Below are 13,787 nucleotides of genomic sequence, written 5' to 3' on the forward strand. Positions count from 1 at the left end.
AACTCCACTCAACCTGACCTGATTCCTCAGAAGCCTTCATGCAGGACTAAGGATGGAGAATGTGGGCACTAATGTGTTGGGGCTTTTTTGTCTACCTAATTCAGTTGCAGTCATCTTTAATTTAGAGCTGAAATCCAAGTTGTTACTGCTTTAGAGGGACAAATGACCACTAAAGGAGTCTGGGGCTGGGAAGCCAGTGTAGGCTGATGCAGTACAGTGTCCTGCAGCATTCAGATACTAAAAGGCTAGTGCTTTGTTTTGAGGACTGACTTGATGGTGGGCAGGAACCTTGTAACTGTCCTGAGTTTTTCTTTCTTGTCTCTAGAAGTTCAGTGTTTTAACCTGATGCACTCAGATCTAGCCAGAGCATGGCACAGTTAGTCTTGACAGCTAATAAATGCTTGGATCTGACTAGGTCTTTGAGCGGTCTTCTGTGGTTTCAGTCTAAGTCTGCTTGACTTAAGGGAGTGGTAGGTCTGATATGATCTTGGTTTTTGTTTGTTTAATAGTGCTGTACCAGACCTGTTCCTGTTCTCTTCAACAGCTGCTTTGGGAGGGCTTCAGAAAGTTTTGACTTCTTTTTGTTGTTTTGAAATGCTCCCTCACTGTCCAACAACCTGCATTGTCATCTCCTGTCTGGATAATGACTTCTGCTTTTGCCTTCAAAGACTCAGAAGCTGGTTTGGCTTTTTTCTGTAAGTTAAACTAATACACTTTTTGTCTGTGATAAGGCTACAGTGCTGGAAGAAATGCCTCCCTTTCCAGAGAGGGAATCTTCTATTTTGGCTAAACTCAAGAAGAAGAAAGGCCCAGGCACAGTTACTGACCTGGAAGAGATCAAAAAGGAGAGGAGCTCTGATATGAATGGAAGCGCTGAACCTGCCGCTGTCAATGCCAGTGCTGTTGTGAGTTAAAAAGCTGTTATTTCCCTCCTTCAGGCAGTGTGAAAGTGCCTTAAAGTGCCTTGTTAGGGGTTTATAAACTTCTCATCTCAAATTTCAGACTATGGGTGTTTGCTATAAAATGCAGGGGAACAGGGGGCCCTGCTTTGGCCCCCCCCCCACATGCTTGGATGCAATTTTCCCTTGGAAATCTTTTGTAAATGGAGACAAACTGTCTGCAGCCTGAAAAAAGAAACTAAATAATCCTTTTTACATTGTTACTTTGGCAAATGTGAACATTGCTGTAAACTTCAAAATGGGAATTTCCTTGCTGCTGAAATTACGGTGAAGGTGAGATGTTAAAATTAACATACTGTAGAGTTTAAGTTACTCCTTTTAAATATCAGCTGTTCTCCTGCTTTGTCTAACAAGGTAGATATTTAAGGTCTTGATGTGGGTTATTTTGTTGGGTTTTTTTGGCTTGTTTTTTACTAGATATAGGCAAGATGGATGTCCTTGCATCAATACAACATTGTTATTGTTTGTTGGACAGTACAGTTTGTGTTCAGAAATGGAAGACAAAGCTACGGTCTTGTTTCTTCTGAGCTGAAATTTCTCCTCTTACTGTCAATTAAAGCTGGTAGGATGAATTGTTCCCATAACGTAATACTTGTTCCTGGCTTTAATGACTAGCATAACTTGTTATTACATCTTGAGATGTAGTAGTAGATTACCTAAGAGGAGGAAATATTTCAGCACACTCCCTACTCAGTTTATTAAAGCAGAATCCTTTAACTCTTAGTCATTGCGGTATGTAAGAGTAGATGTTCCAAGTGCAACATCTTTGAATGGACAGAAAGACCTTTCCAGCAGAAAAGCTGCCAGATGCACTTTGCATGCCTGATTGAGGTGGCTGGCAGCTAAAGTTGTGTTCTGTTTTATGAGCTTCACTTCATGGGTTGCAGCCATATAAGAAACTCTGTTATAACGCTTTCATTACTGGCTTTGGTGTCACCCTGGCTTGGATACCAAGAATCTGTTCCAAGCTGGAGTTCCAGCTGTTTGGATCGGCTTCTGAAACTTTTTGCCAGGGAATTTTTCATTATCCTGCATCCAATGCAGTCTTTGGAGTATTTAACAGCTTGGAGTTGGCTTACAAAAACAGGATTTCAGACTCAATCCAAATGCATCTCCTGACTCATCTTCGGCATATCTGGCATGTTGTAGGTTATTGATGTCCAGTAGGTGAACACTTTAGCAGTCTCTGCCTTGTTCTTGCACGTGACTTGGGCACATGTGGCCTTTGCATGTTTCTATGTCCTGGCTACTTGATTTGCTCTGAGAGAGAAGTTTCAAAGGTCTTGCCTCTGCCTTTGGTTATTTGCAGCTTGAAGAAGCTTCAGGTTCTGCTTTTTTGCTGGTTAGGCTTGACATTGTTTACAGGGTTTGCCCAGCTTCAAAAACCCTGGGCTAAACTGAGAATCAATTTTAAAGATGCTGTGATAATTTAATTCAGGTTTGTGGAAAAGCCACTGCCTTTTTTTCTGGATTCTTTTGTGAAAGAAAAGCAATACATTTAAATCTCATTCCATACAGTGCTTAATTTCTCTTGAAACTAAGCTGAGAAGTGGGGAGGGGGGAGACATCATACATTAGAATCTGATTCTGCAGAAGGCAGACACCAGAGAGATGAATTTTGGGTTTGGGTTTTTTGTGTTTTTGTTTTTTTTTTTTAAGCTATGAGATAAGACTCTTAAAAGGAGAGGGGGGGAAAGAAAAACAACAAAAGAGACAAAACAGCCCCCAATCCAACCACACGTCTGTAAATGTCCTTAAGTTGAAATACAAGGGGATAACTGTGTTCATGAAGCCTCCTATGTCCATTCCAAGTGTGATTTGGGGTGGGGAGAGGCAGTGTGCCATAGCTTGTTTGTGCCAAAGAGACAGCTTGGTTTTAGTTTTGCTGCAGTGTAACACCCAAGTGTCTTGTCTTCCCTAGTCTACTCCTTCTCCATCTGCGGATCTGCTGGGTCTGGGTGCTGCCCCTCTCACCAATTCAGCTCCCCCACCCTCCTCTGGTGGTAGCCTCCTGGTGGATGTCTTTTCAGATACAGCTTCTGCCGTCGCACCTCTTGCTCCTGGTTCCGATGACAACTTTGCGAGGTAATTAAGTCACCCTGTAAGGAATCTGCAGAAGGATTTGGCTGTTAAAACAGGCTCAGAGATCTAAAAATACATGCAAATAACTTTGGGTTTTGTTCCAGCTCGTTGAATGCATTCCTGGGTGGTAGTTGTGCATCAGAAGTGCTGTTAAACTCTGTCGGCTGTGTTCTGTTTATTGAATGCCTCTGCTCATGGAAGAATTGAGTCTGTAGTAGCCAACCTGAGGATATAATTACAGTATTGCTTAGTTTTTGTGCTGGTTTTGCTTCTCTGTTAAACTAAGCTGCTTGTGCATCCAATTACATCTTGAACTTGGGAGTTCTCTGGCCTGATATGAATATGTTTATTCTTGTCTTCTTTCCATGAAGTATTCTTGAGTCTCTGCATTTATGGCAAGCTGATACTGGAACAGTGAGATGGATCATATCCAGAGATACTGGTGCTGAGAATGTCAAGATAGACTTAAATTACTCTGCTGCTGTCTGACAAACAGATGTCAAAAAGGGAAAAAAAACCAAACAAACAACTGCTTTGTGCTTCGGTGTATTTGAGATAAATATCTTCCTAATGATATTAGCAAGGGTAGAAAAGGTAGAGTGTTGTTCATCCTATCACTGTTAAAAGCCACTGTGGCTATAGTGAAAGATCACAGAATGGCTTCAGAAATCTGTCTCCTTACTGACCAAAGACTGTGTTACTGTTGTCAAGGACCAAACTCTGAATGGTAAGGTGGCATTTGCAATGCATCTTAACGTAGAGGATGTCATCAGTGAAACTGACTTACCTGGGTTGTGGAGGTTTTGATCAAAGTATTACAGCAGGTAGGGCATTGTTGCAGGTTTGCAGTGATGAAGACTTGATCCTATGTTCCTCCTGGAAGATGCTGAGTGATGTTTCACCATGCTGCACAATACCAGGACTATAACAAGCTTGTTAGAGCTTTTTTTTTTTTTTTTTTTTTCTCCTTTAAAGAAGAAGAAAAGGCAAACAAACAAAGAACTCCCCCAGTACTGGTAGCTCTATAAGCAGTAGTTACCTAAAGAGTTTTCTCCTTCTGCAGAAGAAAAGATAGCATTGCTTAACCCTTTGGTCTGTCAGTAGATGAAATGCTTCTCTAATGGCACTGAGAAGTTGCCTTTTACAGTTTCCTGCCTCTTTTTAGTGCTGTTGTCACTTTTGTTTCTGTTCCTTGGGTAAGTTGTTTGCTGTGCACTTGTCTATTGCCTACTCTTGGGTGTGTTTGAGAACTGGCTGTGAGGTGCCACTAAGGTCAGTGAGGTCTCTGCTTCAAAGTGCACATTTGTGGTAGTTAATGTATTTCTACAGTTATGGTTTTGAACTAAAACTCTTTTGCTGTCACAATTAAACACCTAAAAGGACTTGATTCTTCAAGAGGTATAAATTGAAGCTAGTGAATGCCTTCAGCTGTCCTCTGTCTTGGGGAAGAATTGCTGGTTCCCAACAATCAGGGAGGGGTGGGATGGGGGAGAGAAATGGGGGAAAACATTGCCTAATGCCTCAAACCTTTCTAGGTGTACTGAGCTAGGGCAGCTAATAAATTTTCCATGCATTGAACTCAGCAGTGCCATTTTTGAGGAAGGAGGTGAAAGAAATAACTAAGCACTAAGCTGTCTTTACTAACTCCTATCTCTGTCGCTACTGCCTTTCTTCCTTTGTGCTGCCTGAACTAGCCCTGACCTGGCTTCATCTGAGGTAGTTTCTGAGGAACCAGCTGATACTGTGCATGATGCTGATGAGCTTTTTCACAAGTAAGCAATACTAAAACCTTGCAAGGCTGGGCAACTTCCAGAATATAGCTATAAAACAAAACTATATTTGTGCGTTGACTTAATAGCAGCAGAAGTAGAGAAACGTGTGCTGTCAGGCTTGTGCCTAGAACACCTCTGTAGATGCTGTGGATGTTATGACAAGCTCATGAATACACAGGTTAGAGTTGCCTTTACCAGTCAGTGCTGTAACACACTGCTCTAAAATGAGACAATGCCTCTTGTATGTTACCTTTTGCAACTGTTCACAAACCAAGAAAAACCAGCCAAAAGTACTGATACTTTGGAGCATGTTTTAAGTGCCTTGTATGCAAAAGGCTGATGTTCACTGACCACCTCTTCTGCTTTTAAGTGGAGGGTGACAGAAAGGGATTGAAACCACTGCAGAATGGGCTTCCTCTCTCAAAATGGGGAAAAAATACAGCTCTCAGTTGACTTACATGACACAGAAATGGGATCCTTTCTTCTTCCAGGTTTAAACAGTCAAAGCTTCAGACTTTCCAATTCTGCACCAACCTAATGAGTTTCAGGGGTTGTCAAGAATCTGAATAAGAAAAATCCTAGCCTGTTGCCTGGTCCTTTACAGACAGTGTTGTGTGTACACAGCATATTGTGGCTTCCTTTGTAGTGTCTCAGGCATCCTACCAAGCAAATTCAGTTCTCTTAGTGTCCTGCAAGTGGTGGTTTTGGTTGTAAAACTGTTTTTTTTCTAACTGCAGTTTTCTGCAAAGGCCTCTCTGACAGACTGATGCACTCTAGGTTAACCACACTCTTCATCCTCTCTGTAAACCTTGAATGTTGTGGTTCTAATTATTGTTTACTACAGCTCAACTTAAAGCACATTTTTCCTTCTCTTCCCCTAGGTTTGTGTGTAAAAATAACGGGGTCTTATTTGAAAATCAGTTGCTACAGATTGGATTGAAATCTGAGTTTCGGCAGAACCTGGGTAAGACTTTTCAGGCCAAGTGCCTGTCAACTCCTGTGCCAGCACCATACTGCAGATAGAAGTCAATTTTCAGCTCCTTAAGAGAGAATTGTGATTTTAGGTCTAATCTCTCTTAAGATCTTCACTGTCTGTGTGTTCTTGTTTCATTCAGCTTTTGGTTGCTTGATAGCTGAGGTGAAATGGGAGTGTGAAGTCAAACTATAAGCTCCAGCTTTTGCTACCTAGTTTGTGGTAGTTTTAGGCTGTACCTTTAAAATTTTCCCCAGATCTTGAACAGAAAGTGGTAGAAGGTAAATAAATCACTATTGGGTGTAAAAAGGTTGGTACAGCAAGGGACACTTGGTACAGTTGGTACGAAAGGTACAGCAAGAGATACTTCACCATTATTATATCTTAAAGCAGCTCACTGTAATAATATGATAAATGATATGCTTCAGACATTTTAATTAATTAACTTAATTAATGCACAGGATAATGAAAACATCTAGGAAGGAGCTGGCACTTAAACAGGACAGCACTATGATTGCTTGCCTCTCCCCTTCTGCACCACTTTGCTACCAGAATAACCAGAATAAAATTCTTTTGACAACTGGGATACTTCCACTGATTTATTTAACTGCCTTTGTGACAGCTGCTGCAGCAGGGGTCTGGTAGTTTTGTTTAAATCTGTTACTTCTTGTGAACTGTGAATATTTTGGTGACATAAACCACGTGCAGGATGCTTTGTTTTTAAAAAGGTGGAGGCACAAAGTGTTAGCTCCATGAAGCACAAGCAGTTCAATGTGATTGTATGTGGTGTGCCTAAAAAATGTCTTCTCTTCTTTCCAGGGCGTATGTTCATATTCTATGGTAATAAGACGTCAACACAGTTCTTGAATTTTACTCCAACAGTAATCTGCTCAGATGAGCTACAGTCAAATATCCTTGAATGCAGGAGCATGTGTCTGTTCTTCTCTGGGATATGTGTCCTATGCTGTACAACATTATAGGAAAGCTGCTGGATCGAGGCATGCTGTCCTCAAACACAGCGAAATAAAACGTTGTCAGCAGGTTTCTAAAGAACAGGTCTTGAGCTCCTTAAAGCTCTGGTAGAAACATGAATTATGCTCTTGAAATAAGGAGAAAACTAGGCTGAATAAATAATGTAACTCCAGCTTTCTGTCGTCAAGTAGCATAGAAAGAGTCAGAGAATCATTTTAGTTGGAAAAGCCCTTTCAGATCATCATGTCCAACCATTCTCTCACTCTGCTGAGTCTGGTGCTAAACCATGGCCCTCAGCACCACATCTCTGTGTCTTTTAAACACCTCCAGGGATGGGGGTTCAACCTCCTCCCTGGGCAGTCTGTGCCAGAGCTTGACATCCCTTTCAGGGAAGAATTTATTCCTTCTATCCAACCTAAGCCTCCCCTGGTGCACCTTAAGGCTGTTTCTTCTTGTCCAATCGCTCATTCCCTGGGAGAAGAGACTGACCCCCACCTAGCTCCACCCTCCTTTCAGAAAAGGAGCCTCAGCCTCCTTTTCTGCAGGCTAAACAATCCCAGTTCCCTCAGCTGCTCCTCACCAAACCTCTCCAGACCCTTCACCAGCTTTGTCCTTCTCTGGACCCTCTCCAGCACCTCAATGTCTTTCTTGTAGTGGGAGCCCCAAAACTGCACTGGGTTCAGTAGCAGCAATGCCCAGTACAGGAGGTTGTGATGCCCTTCAAGTCCTGCATTAGCAGATAACCTCAGACCTGAGATGGAGGTAGAAGAATCCATGTACATAAAGGTGATGATACTTTAAACTCTTCATTTCCAGCTTGTCCTTAACAGTTGGTGTTGCAATTGTAGGATTTCTAGGAGACTCTAATCAAGCTTGTTTGAATCAAAGCACTGCTGTAGGGTCCACATGAAAAGGAGACAGTGCTGTGGGTTTTCTTGTGAACACCTTTAAGAATATCCAAATAACTGAGCATTGTGGGGGATACTGCTTCTAGCTGTGTCAGTGTGGAGCCAACCACTTTTTTTTCCTGTACAAGAATTAAGCTTTGAATATTCAGTAGCATGTAGAGAATGAGTGGACACGATGCTAATTCCTCCTGCAGGTTATGGGAGGAAGATTAGCTGTTCTTTCTTTGAGCTATGGACTCATTGATCACTTTCCTTAACCACTTGCTACGCCTCAACCTTCAGACCAAACCTGTTGACCCCACGGTGGATGGAGGGGCACAGGTGCAGCAGGTGGTGAACATCGAATGTGTGTCAGACTTCATGGAAGCTCCCATCCTGAACATTCAATTCAGGTAAAACACAGGTTTCAAATGCTGGTGAAATTAGTTAGGTGGAAGGTGGGACATTTGTTCTGGTCCCATGACTGAAGTGCAAAATACGGATGCAGAGCTCTCTTGGGCAGACTTACTTGAAAAATGGATCTAACTAAGCTTTAAGTTACCAGAGGAGGTAGAGAATCCCCTTGGAATGATGCTGTTATCAACATCAGCCTTTTGGAAATCCTGATTTCCAGGCTGTGTTCTGCTGCTTCAGTTTAAACTGGCTCTTACTGGTATGTTTTTAGAGGGATATGTTTTCACTGTTTTGATGGGTGCTGTATAGAAGGATAAAAACTTTGGCTGAAGCTGAGAACTTCATTAGAAGTTCTGCCAATTCACTTTCCTTGATATCCAAGCAGAGCAATTTATTTAACAGTGGATTAAAGCTGAACCTAAAACAACATCGTGTCAAGGGGCAGGGCTGGGCTGGCCACCATGATCTCCTCTACCTTCCCAGAGGGAAGAAGGGGGAGAGACTGATGGGGTGGGAAAGAAACTGAACCAGCTGGGATGGGAATGAGAACAATCCAATGAAATAAAGACAGAGTCACAGACCAATATGGAACCCAACCCCTGGTGGCAATGATGGCTCCATTGGTACCACTAATGCTGGGGGCAGGCACTGGGCAAGTCCCAGACTGGACTCAACAGGAGATGGGAACCAGATTCATGGGGGTGGATTCTGGAACTGGATTCAGAAACAGGGATCAGTATCAAAGGCAGAAAGGAAAGAGTCTTCTTTGGATACCAGCCACTTAAGAAGAGGCTTGACCCTGGGGATCCCTCAGCTTGCTCCTGAAGATGCCCTCCATGGGCTGCAATCCCTTGGGGGGCACTTGAGGGTCCCCTGTCCTGTCTGCTCCTCCCCACAGCTGCCACCTCTGCCTTCCTGCCCCCCAAGGTGTGGCACAAGCTGTGGCAGTGCCCCTGGTGTGCCCAGGAGCAAGTGTCAGGCAGAGGCTTTCTGCAGCCAGCCTTGGCAGGAGCTGTCCCCAGCAGCTTCTGTCTGCTAGGAGCAGCCCCTGGCTGTGCCAAGCTGCCCTGAGCTGCAGAAAGTGCCTCAGAGAGCAGGGCCTGAGCTGGGCAGGGCCAGCACTGAGCAGAGCTGGTTCTGGGCTGGCTCACAGCAGGACATGTTGATGGACATCAGCCAAAGAGCTGCACCTTGGTGCCTGTCCTCAGGTGGTTGGTTGCTGTGTGCTGGCACTGCAGCACACACCATGTGCTCTCTGTTCCCCATGCAGGTACGGTGGAACGTTTCAGAACCTCTCAGTAAAGTTGCCCATCACACTGAATAAATTTTTCCAGCCCACAGAGATGTCTTCTCAAGACTTCTTTCAGCGTTGGAAGCAGCTGAGCAAGTAAGACTTTGTCTGTACTTGGCATTGGGACTTTTGTGGTGGGCCAAAGGAAGCAAAAGGGGACACAGTGAATGGGGGTGGTGCAGTGCCCTGTCCCATACTTGATCCTGTGAGTTATCAACTCCCCCAATATAACAGTTTGCTCTTCAGCAGTGCTGTGCATAGTACAGGTGTTACACCATGAGTTCATCTTGCCTTGTCTTGCAGTCCAAAACAAGAAGTACAGAATATCTTTAAAGCAAAGCACCCCATGGATGCAGAGATCACAAAAGCAAAGGTGGGTGGCAGTGTGATACTTTGAATTCATGATAGGAGGGTACTGGTATTAGCATGTTTTTATTCATCTTGGTTTATGTGGCAGTCACATCATGCCAGTACAACCCAGACCAGCTGGTGTAAGAGACCCTTGGCACTGCTAGCTTCAGTGGACTGCCTCAGTGTGGCTTGAATGAGCCCCAGTCTTCAGCAGCAGCTGGAATCATAGAGTCATAGAATGGTTTGGGTTGGAAGGGACCTCCAAAGGTCATTCAGACCAACCCCCCTGCAGTCAGCAGGGGCATCCTTAACTAGATTGGGTTGCTCAGGGCCTTGTTGAGCCTCACCTTGAATATCTCCAGGGGTGGGGCCTCAATCACCTCCCTGGGCAACCTGTTGCAGTGTTCCACCACCCTCGTGGTGCAGAACTGAATTTCTCTTTTTAAACAGTTGTCCCTGGTCCTGTCCCTGCAGGCCTTTGTAAAGAGTTCCTCTGCAGTCTTCTTTGTAGGCTCTCCAGGTACTGGAAGGCTGCTATTAGGTCTCCTTTGAACTTTCTCTTCTCCAAGCTGAACGACCCCAACTCCCTCAGCCTGTCCTTGTATCAGAGGTGTTCCATCCCCCTAATCATTTCCATGGCCCTGCTCCGGACCTACACCATCAGGTCCATGTCCCTCTTGTGTTGAGGGCTCCAGACCTGGATGCAGTATTCCAGGTGAGGTCTCGCCAGAGCAGAGTGCCAGCATCACCTCTCAATCTGCTGGCCATGCTGCTTGAAGCTATTAAAGAAAACACCCAACGGAGTGCTTAAAACTGAGCTGGAAGATACTTCAAGCCTTAATGACAGCAGAATTGCCAGTTGGAACAGAGATCAAAGCAACTGCTTGTAGAACTGTTTGCCTTAGGCATAACAGAAGTGACTACTGAAAGCCAGGAGTGGTTTTATCAAAACCAGGAGAGACTGAGGTTGAATCTAACGTATTTCTCAGTGGTTTTCAAGAGGAACATTTTTTCAGGAACAACCCAGGGTCAGGGTCACTCTCACTTCAACAGTTTGTGAAATTAGAATTGGTATTGGATAATTCTTTAATGTCTTGAACACTTCAAATAAAAATTGCTCTCCTACTTGTTTTGGTGGTGTCTGTGCTTGTATAGACTTGGTGTTGGTGTCCTGCTGTCCCCACCTCTAAGTCTTCTGGGTTTCTTTTATAGATAATTGGCTTTGGATCAGCCCTTCTTGAGGAGGTAGATCCCAATCCTGCTAACTTTGTTGGTGCTGGTATCATCCATACGAAAACTACTCAGATTGGATGCTTGCTGCGCCTTGAACCCAATCTCCAGGCACAGGTATCTAAGTATCTGCAGCTCAAATAGAAGCTCTTGTTTGATCCAAGTGTGTGTGTCTGAAACTCCTGAAGGTAGTAGTTTAAAACTACTGTTGCAGTAGCTAAGTGTGGCTGCAAAATGCAGCAGCTGGTCCTGCCCCAGTTTGGTAAGGTGCTGCTTCACCTGTTGGAAGAGATCATTGTAGTGTTCTGAACTGTTTATGAGGCTCATCTCTTGAAGGCTGGAAACATTTCACAGCATCACAGGATGTTAGATGTTGGAAGGGACCTCCAGAGATCAAGTCCACCCCCTCTGCCAGAGCAGAACCATAGAATCCAGCACAGGTCACCCAAGAACACATCCAGACAGGTCTTGAAAGTCTCCAGAGACTCCACAACCTCTCTGGGCAGCCTGCTCCAGTGCTCTGTGACCCTCACAGTGAAGAAGTTCCTCCTCGTGTTGAGGTGGAACCTCCTGTGCTGGAGTTTCCATCCATTGCCTCTTGTCCTGTCACAGGGTACAAGTGAGCAGAGGCTTCTTGAGGCTTCTTTACCCCCAGCCCTCAGATATTTATAGATGTTTATTGCATCCCCTCTCAGTCTTCTCCTGACTAAACAGCCCCAGGGCTGTCAGCATCTCCTCATAAGGCATGTTGCTGCTTTGTGTACCTTGGACAGATGAAGTGTAATTCCCTTTGGCCACTTGAAATCAACAAGAGAATGTTGGCTAAAAGAGAAAGCATAAGGAAACCAACATAAAAGTTAAGAATATTTTTATTCAGGCATTTTGACAGAGATTTAATAAAGTTAACTGAGGACTAAGAGCATGTTTTGGGTAGTAAGTCTCCTGTTTCCTGAAGAAGTAGTAGAGAGTCTTTAGACTTCTCCACAACATAGTACTCTTAAAGAAAGAAAACCAATTGCTGTCAAAGCCTAAAAATACTGAAACAAAGGAAACTCTCCACCAGGTGTTACAGATGTGGTTTGAAAAAGCTGCATCGTAACTGGCTGCCTCTGGGTGCTTGAGGTCTCTTTACTACTGAAATCTACCAAAAGAAGCAAGAGAGAGCTGGTAGCTTTCTCTGGGTGACTGCATGCCTCAAGCTGTTTCCAAAGTAACCTCTCTGTTGTGTTCTCTTTCAGATGTATAGGCTCACACTACGAACAAGTAAAGAAGCTGTATCTCAGAGATTATGTGAATTGCTGTCAGAGCAGTTTTAATATTAACCATGTCAGTTTTGGTTCCCCATTTATATCACTGTCATCATACTGCAAATAAATGTCTTGTACATCACTGTCTGAGTACTGCAATGTTAACCAGCTCCCTGCCTTATTAGGACTTGACCCTTGTTTGAAATTGAGACTATAAAAATGTACAGTACAGGGAAGTGACTTTTTACATTCAAAAAAAGGCTTTTAATGTGCTCCACAAAGAGTGGGAGGCTGCCTTGTGCTCCTTTGGGGTTTGTTTGTTTTTGTATTTTTTTTTTTTTGCAGAGGTCAGGCTTTTAAACTTGTTAAAGGGAAATGGATTTAGATGTGGTGGCAAGGAGTTCAGCTGGAAATGGCTAATAACATTCTGCCTTGTTGCCTTTAGCAGGCACTCCCTCTGCTCTCAGCTGAAAGAAACCAATGTAGTGCTGCTCAGCAAGGTCAGTTCAGATCCTCCCATAGTCAGAACTGTGGCAAGTTCAGGGTTGCCACAAGTCTTGTCCTGGATGGAAGGGAGATCCCAAGGTGTGTTTGAATCTGATTCAAGTGAACCTTTCTGAGTGTCACCAATCTTTGTTTTTGAGAAATGCCACAGGGCCAGAGTCTGAAAACATCAGTTCTGTAATCCTTTGCATCTTAATGTTTTCTGAGCTTTGGAAAGTGGACTGAACACAAAAGCTGTTTCCTTACCCCAAATGAGGAGGTGAGCTGCTCTGGTGGATGGTGAATGAGTCCAAGCTTGTTCATTATTAGTCCAATTGACCTTCAGTATTTTGTTCTGTGTTCTCTCTGCTTTCCATCAGACTTAGCAAGTCCTACTCCTACTGATGTGATACAACTAACTGCAGAGTCTGGTGTTGTATAAAAGGGAGAAGGGACAAGAAATGGGCCCTTGAAGGGCTGTAAGGCATGCACTCTTTCAGATGAAAATGTCATTTGAACAATTATGACCTTTTTTCCCCAGTGTACAGTAATGGTAAAACTCAAGAGTTTGATACCTGAACAGCTTCCTGCCTGTCAGTGGTGGTAAAACAATACCCAAGGTGGTGCAGAAGACTAGGGGCCTTCCACTCTCAAGTAATGTTTGGCTTTTGTAGTGGTTTTTACAACCAAAGCCTTTGTAACTTGTCCCACATCAATAAACTGTTCGAAGCCTCTCTGCAGAAGTGGACGCAGCCTTGGCTCACACTGCTCAAGCCCTGAGGTGCAGCAAAGGCTGCTAAAGCAAAGCAGTGAGGTAGTGCAGTTAGGAACTGTGGGCAGTTGTCACCATGAAGGAAGTCATCTGCTGCTGACAAGGTGAGAAGTGGAGCTGGAATCAAGATTTCCTCAAGGTTACTTAAAGGAAGCCCGAGACTGGTATCTGCAACACATTGTAGCCGAATGGCTCATGCAGTGAAGGTTTTGAGTGAAGGGTGAGGTTTGAAAAGCCATGGAAATGAGGCTCCTGTCAGGCTGCCCAGCACACAGCAGGGGACAGGATTCTACAGGACTGAGTAAGCCTTGCTGCTTTCTTCGGTGCTTTGAGTTTAAGGACAGAACTGGGTGA

General features: G+C 44.0%; 1 protein-coding gene across 3 annotated transcripts in view; it reads left to right on the top strand.

Annotated features, from left to right (window-relative positions):
* The window catches only part of AP2A2 (adaptor related protein complex 2 subunit alpha 2), a 53,963-nt gene extending 41,482 nt beyond the window's left edge, over positions 1 to 12,481 (top strand). For 2 of the 3 annotated variants that reach the window (XM_054390627.1, XM_054390628.1), the window contains exons 14-22: positions 732 to 905; positions 2,881 to 3,044; positions 5,695 to 5,777; positions 6,606 to 6,695; positions 7,935 to 8,058; positions 9,330 to 9,446; positions 9,654 to 9,723; positions 10,914 to 11,048; positions 12,170 to 12,481. In XM_054390627.1, coding sequence (XP_054246602.1) covers positions 732 to 905; positions 2,881 to 3,044; positions 5,695 to 5,777; positions 6,606 to 6,695; positions 7,935 to 8,058; positions 9,330 to 9,446; positions 9,654 to 9,723; positions 10,914 to 11,048; positions 12,170 to 12,247 — 1,035 coding nt within the window. In that variant the 3' untranslated portion in view covers positions 12,248 to 12,481. Of the gene's footprint in view, positions 1 to 731; positions 906 to 2,880; positions 3,045 to 4,735; positions 4,814 to 5,694; positions 5,778 to 6,605; positions 6,696 to 7,934; positions 8,059 to 9,329; positions 9,447 to 9,653; positions 9,724 to 10,913; positions 11,049 to 12,169 lie in introns of all 3 variants that reach the window. The other variant, XM_054390626.1, reaches the window with a different exon arrangement.
* The last annotated feature ends 1,306 nt before the right edge of the window (positions 12,482 to 13,787 follow it).

Source organism: Indicator indicator, chromosome 21, assembly GCF_027791375.1.
Source record: "Indicator indicator isolate 239-I01 chromosome 21, UM_Iind_1.1, whole genome shotgun sequence".
In the NCBI taxonomy this organism is placed as follows: Eukaryota; Metazoa; Chordata; class Aves; order Piciformes; family Indicatoridae; genus Indicator; species Indicator indicator.